A 6,000-nucleotide genomic window follows, 5' to 3' on the forward strand; every position below is an offset into this window, starting at 1 on the left:
CGCACCCCCCACGCACTGGCCTGCTGTGGCCTGTGACGGGGCCCCACGTGCTCCGGCTCATCGTAGTACTGAAGCTGCTGGCGCGCCGAGGGGCCCTTCCTTCCTGGGGACGGAAATGTAGAGATGTGCCACGGGACACAGAACCGGACTCGCTGGCCCGGAGTTTCATCTTCTCTTGTTTGGAAGACAGAGGAGGAGATGGTCCACATCCTGCCGTCACGTTTCATGGTGCGCTTTGTGGCGGGGACGGACCAGGTCTTGGAGATGTGCAGATGGCAGCAGAGAGAGTCGAGGCCAAGGCCCCGTGGCCAGCAAACTCCGGCCCTCTTCCCTGTGGCGTGCTGCCATGGAAACGATGGAGCCCTGTGGCCATCAAGCTTTGATGGTCATTGTTAATCGTGCTCAGAGGAGAGTAAGCGGACATAAAAATGCTGGTGAAACTATTCTTTTAATCCCGTCTTTAAGGAAATCATTGTCTTGAATGCATGGTGTGAGGAGACACAGTCGTGTTAGAGTTTGGCAAACCAGAGGGAAACCAGGAGGCAGGCGAGTCGTACCAGCGTGTCTGTAACCCGCTAGCAGCTCACACCCCACGTGCGTGTGTTTAACGGGGAAATGTCTGTCAGAATACCACTGGTAGGCGTTCCTGTTCTGTGGCGGAGTCGCCCCTCAGATTCGCATCGGACACTCTTCCGAAGCACTAGCTGTGGGCCGGAGAGCTTTCGGAAGAGCACTACCTCAGGTTTTCTCTTCTGTGTCCTTAGAGAAAGATTGGAGTCTGCTTGCTTATCTGTGAGATGTGTGGGTTTCCCAGTTTCTCAGGCACCCCCCCCCCCCCAGCGCTCGCTTCCTGGGACCGGGCCCCAGTGACATGGCGCACACGGCCCTGCGACGTCGTCCGCCGCTCACCGCCTTCTGGTGGGAGACGTGTGTGCGTTCCAGGGGGTGTCAGAGGAGGCTTTCAGGAAAGGAGTAATAAATCCGTCTTTCTAAACCACGTGTCTCTGTCTTCATTTTTCCCGGTCGCTCTAGAGTTGACCATTTCGCCTCCTGTTCGCACTGATGAGCACTCGGCGTGCGCGCCCCTGCCTGCCCCATCTTCCTAAACTGCCTCGACTTTTAATTGATTTGGATGTTCCCTCCCAATTTTTTTGGTATTTATTCCAAAACATCCAGGGCGCTGGGGTCAGGACCTTGCTACCTGTGGAAGATTTCAGGATTTAAAAGCTCCATGATCCTGACTCAGGAACCGAAGCTTAATAAATCACCAAAAGGCCAGTGCTTCCTTCTGTCTAGATGCTTTAGGCGTGAGGAGGACTGAGTTCGCTAGGCAGAAGTGGGGGAAAATGGGTAAAAAGCTGCCCTTCCGTGTTGTATCTAGCAAGTTCTGTATCACGCGCTCCCCGGGGTTTGATAGAACGTTTAAGTCGTGTTGTCGAGTCAGGTTTCCGGTTCTGCCACGGCGCTCACCTGTGCGTTTGTTTGTGTTTTTGTTCTACTGACATAGGTTCACGCAAAGAGTCTGCTCCCCAAGTGTTGCTTCCAGAGGAGGAGAAAATGATAGTTGAAGAAACCAAGAGTAACGGTCAGACGGTGATCGAGGAGAAGTAAGTGACCCCCAGCGTTTCAGGGCGGGCACGTGGGCGCCGGAGGTGCGGGCTGGGTGCTAGGCTTTCCCGGGCTACGGCCCGGCGTGCGGCGTGGCTCCGTTAGCGGGCAGGGAGCGGGTGTGCTTCCTGGGGGGCAGGGAGCGGGTGTGCCTCCTGGGGCGCCCTACCCTGCGCCGTCCTCACTCCTGTCCTGGTTCAGGTGTTCGTCCCATTCTCTGTTTCAGGAGCCTCGTTGACACGGTCTACGCGCTAAGGGATGAAGTCCAGGAGTTAAGACAGGTGAGTCCGAACCGGCTCCTTCCTCTGTCACGGGGCCCGAGGAAAGCGCCGCAGGAAAAGCAAGGCTGTCTGTCCCTGTGCGCGGGGACTCCAAGGGGTGTCCTTGGACATCCTCTATGCTCCCGGGCCAGTTTGGTCCCTGGTGAGCGGGACAGACTAGGAAATGAATTCTTAAAGGGACCTGTTCAGACTTTGTACTGTGCTGTTGGCATCCTCATGTAAAACCTCTAAAATTGGGGGCGCCTGGGTGGCTCAGTGGGTTAAGCCTCTGTTGTTGGCTCAGGTCATGATCTCAGGGTCCTGGGGTCGAGCCCTGCGTTGTGGGGAGATGCAGGGAGCTGCTTCCTTCTCTCTGCCTCTCTCTCCGCCTGCTTGTGCTCTCTCTCTCTGTCTCTCTGTCAAATAAATAAATAAACTCAATTTCTTTTTTTAAGATTATTTATTTATTTGACAGAGAGAGACACACACACACACACACACCACAAGTAGGCAGAGAGGCAGGCAGGGGGAGGGAAGCAGGCTCCCTGCCGAGCGGAGAGCTGGATGCGGGGCCCTGAGATCATGACCCAAGCTGAAGGCAGAGGCTTAACCCACCGAGCCACCCAGGTGCCCCACATAAATAAATAAAATCTTTTTTTAAAAAAAAACAGCAACACCTGAAAATCCTGCTGGGATTCCCCAGCACCTGCTGGCGGAGCCCATGGCTCTTGTTCTTAAGTCGGGTGACCTTGGCTAAGTGACCGAGTATATTTTGCGTATTTTGGGTAAAGCACATCGCACACCGGTGTGTGTCTCTGAGGGGTGCGTCGTGAGCCCCTGCACGCGAGGCAGGGGGTGGGGGTGCGGCGCCGACTGGGTCTGACGCACACTCAGCTGATGCGACTCCGGCCCCACGGCTTCCGCACGCTTCTACGAGTTTGAAGGGACCGTCAACAGTGGGTACGTGTTTGCGCGCCTCGGGGTGGTGGGGCCGGTGTGCGTGAGGCAGGCTCTGCCCCTTCGCTCACGCACTTGCGGCTGCCGCTCCGTGTTTCTCTAGGAGGGCCGTCAGGTCTGCGCAGATGTGGGAAGATGCTCGCTGTCCCTCTTGTAACCGTCCGCCGTGCTTCCGTGTGTGATGCGGACACCCCTCGCCCTGGAGTGAAGGCTGCACTGCCCTCTGTGACGGGTTCTGCTCGTAGGAGCGTCTGTGAATGTGGCAGGTTCCAGCCTGGGACCACGCCTGGGAGACAGGTCCTCCTCTGTGCCCACTCAGTCCCCTGTGGTCTGCTTCGTTTGCAGGATAACAAAAAGATGAAGAAGTCTCTCGAAGAGGAGCAGAGAGCCCGCAAAGACCTGGAGAAGCTGGTGAGGAAAGTTCTCAAGAACATGAACGACCCCGCCTGGGACGAGACCAACCTCTGAGGAGCGTTGTTGATTCTTCCGCCAAGACCAGCCAGGAGCCCCAGCCGGGGGGCCCCACAGCCCTCGCCAGGGGGGACCTTCAGGGCTACGGGGCAGGGCTGGACAGAAGTCATCTTTCTGGGCATAGAAAAGACAGAGTTTATCCCGCAAATAGACATGGTCACACCGTCCTGAAGAATCCAGACACAAGGGTTAGACCCTGAGGGCTGGACTGCTTCAATTTTACTCTGTTAACATCTCAATTACCTCATTTTGCAATAAGTGCGGTGACTACAAATCCTGGTGTTTCAGGCTTTTATTGATCTATATGAATAATCGTACGTACACGTTTCTTATCAACCCTCCATTTGGAATGCACACCCATGGCTCTTGTGTCCGGGCTGATCACCTGTGCAAGAGCTCCCTCCCCCCGACCTTTCCTGGTCCCACCAACAGCAAGTCGCAGTCGTGTGCTCACGGCAGGCGGCGGGGCGAGGGTGCTTGGGACGCCTTGTTGGCTCTCCGGCGTGGCCCGTGTGCTCAGAAAGGACCTGCTCTGGTGCGCCCACGCGGTCTTGTTTGTACCCGCACCGACACCTAACACCCCTGAAAGCCCTCTGCTGAAGCAGTGTTGCTGCCGCCGGCGCGCCCAGTGAGGGAGACTGGCTTCCGCCACCGCCCCGACGAGGCCCCTGCGCACCACCGTGTCCAGCCGCCGGGTCCGCGCTGGCCTGCCGCAGGAGGCCGCGGCTCGTCAGCCTGCGTTCTCTGCGCTGGGGGCGAACAGGCTTGTCCGTGGAGGCCGGTTCAGTAAGGGGACAGAATGCACCGTTGGTCCCCCTGCCCCGCGAGCGCGAGCTCTGCCAGAACCTGTAAATAAACTTAGTTATCGCGTGTCGCAGGGCCGAGGAAGGCATGCTAGGGATCCTGGGAGCTGACCTGGTGGGTGCCGGTGCAAGTCCTTGTGAGGCCTCTGTGAGCCCTGACCCCTTCACCGTGAGTGTGCCGCAAGCCTCCCGTGCCCACTGGGGAAAAGGTTTTCCTCCTCCAGTGAGAATAAAGCAATACGAATTCTGCCTAAAGTCGTCTGTGTAAGTGCGGGTTCATTCCGCCCACACCTAAACCACAGTGGGGACAGGGAGGAAGCCCGGCTGCGCCCAGTGCCGCTGACCTCTCTGGGCTGGGGACACGGGAACCTGAGAGCCCCTGGGCAGGAACTGCAACCGTGGTGCCAGCCCACTCTGCTTTGCGGGCAGGACACCGCGTCCTGGGAGCTGGCGCTGTCTGCTTCCTTCTGCTGAAGAGGTCGGCTTCCAGCGCAGGGAACCTGTTCTCTAGAACGAGTGTTTGGTCTTTAAAAACAAACAGTAGCGCAACAGACTTCCAGACAGCCGTGTGGCACCCGGTGGGGGACCGTGTGACTGCGTCGGGGTCTCTGACGCCTTGGACCGGGGTGGCTCTGGGCCTCTGCCCTCGTGCTCGCCGGTGTTCTCGCGCAGGCCGGGGCTGCGCACGCGCCCGCCCCTCCGCTGCCGGCGGGCGGTTGCTGGACCGGCCCCCTGGCTGCCAGCCCAGCAGGTGCGCGCGTGCCCAGCACCGACCCGTCCTCGTGTGGCCTTTGTGGTAGAATTCGCAGCTTCTGCACTTGGCATGTGGGTTCCTAGTGCTAGGACTAGCAGAGAGCCTTGTGGGGGGAAGCCTTGTTTTACGGTGGTTTTGGTGATGGGGAAGACCTTGCCGTAGAAAACCGTGTGGAGGGTGCCGAGGTCTGCGGTCCTGAACTCAGGACGGCCTTCGCCCTGACCTCTCCACCTCTCGGATGGGCCCTGTTGCCGGCCACTCCCAAGACGGGTCTCCTAAACCTGCCTCAGCTTGACTGAAGCGCCGAGTGGGCACGTGCGTGCTTCTCCCTCGACCCGCCCGGACGGGATCGTAGGGGTGCTGGTGCAGCGGGCTCCCCTCTCCCCCCACAGATCTAGTAGTGCACTAGGCCTTTTGGGCGCAGAGCTGAGAGCTGTTCTTTCTATAAACCTGCCCCCTCGTAAACCACTTTCGTCGCTGACCTTCCCGGGGTAGGGGCAGCGTATTGGTGGTGGTGGGTGGAGGGGCTCTGTTTGCCCCAAGGGCGAGGGGGCCACACGCTTGCATTTCTACACCACGATGAGATGAGGTGGTGGACTGTCCTTCGGGCCTCCGGCATATGCCTCTCATGTGCACCGGGCCCTGGGACGTGGGTGCCTCGGGGCTGGTCTGCATCCGCTGTTGCCGCACTCTGGGGCCCTGGGACGCACGGCATCCCTGTTGACAGTTGTGGCGCCCGGTCGCGTGAAGGCCCGGCCGTCCAGGCCGGGACTGCTCGTGCTCCATGGCTGCGATCATTAACTGACTCTCCTTACGCGACGTCCTGTTCCGTCCTGTGACGTGGTGATTCGTGCACGTTTCCTCTGCACTTTATTCTGACTTAACTCTCGAAGAGGTTCGGTGTTAATTTTTGGGGTCCGAAAACACGTTTGGCTTTAAAATCTCGGGTTTGGGACTGTCTGAAGATACATCCGATTAGGAAAAGGAAGGTTGTAGGGGAGGAGGAGGAGGGACAGCCGTGCCATGAGGTGCGGCCCCTCGCCGTCTGTGGAACAAGGACTTTCATCCTAGAGGACACGCGGTAGCCCACCTGGCCGGTGGGCCGACCAAAGGCATCTTTCAGGACGTCTGGGGTGTGCTTCAGGGA

General features: G+C 58.6%; 1 protein-coding gene across 8 annotated transcripts in view; it reads left to right on the forward strand.

The window, feature by feature from the left end:
• ARHGEF7 (Rho guanine nucleotide exchange factor 7) overlaps positions 1–4,354 on the forward strand; it is a 122,683-nt gene extending 118,329 nt beyond the window's left edge. For all 8 annotated transcript variants that reach the window (XM_059377932.1, XM_059377933.1, XM_059377934.1 and 5 more), the window contains 3 exons: positions 1,508–1,607; positions 1,835–1,889; positions 3,171–4,354. In XM_059377932.1, the coding sequence (XP_059233915.1) occupies positions 1,508–1,607; positions 1,835–1,889; positions 3,171–3,293 (278 nt within the window). In that variant the 3' untranslated portion in view covers positions 3,294–4,354. The remainder of the gene's footprint in view (positions 1–1,507; positions 1,608–1,834; positions 1,890–3,170) is intronic.
• The last annotated feature ends 1,646 nt before the right edge of the window (positions 4,355–6,000 follow it).

The sequence above is a fragment of the Mustela nigripes genome, chromosome 15, assembly GCF_022355385.1.
Source record: "Mustela nigripes isolate SB6536 chromosome 15, MUSNIG.SB6536, whole genome shotgun sequence".
NCBI lineage: Eukaryota > Metazoa > Chordata > Mammalia > Carnivora > Mustelidae > Mustela > Mustela nigripes.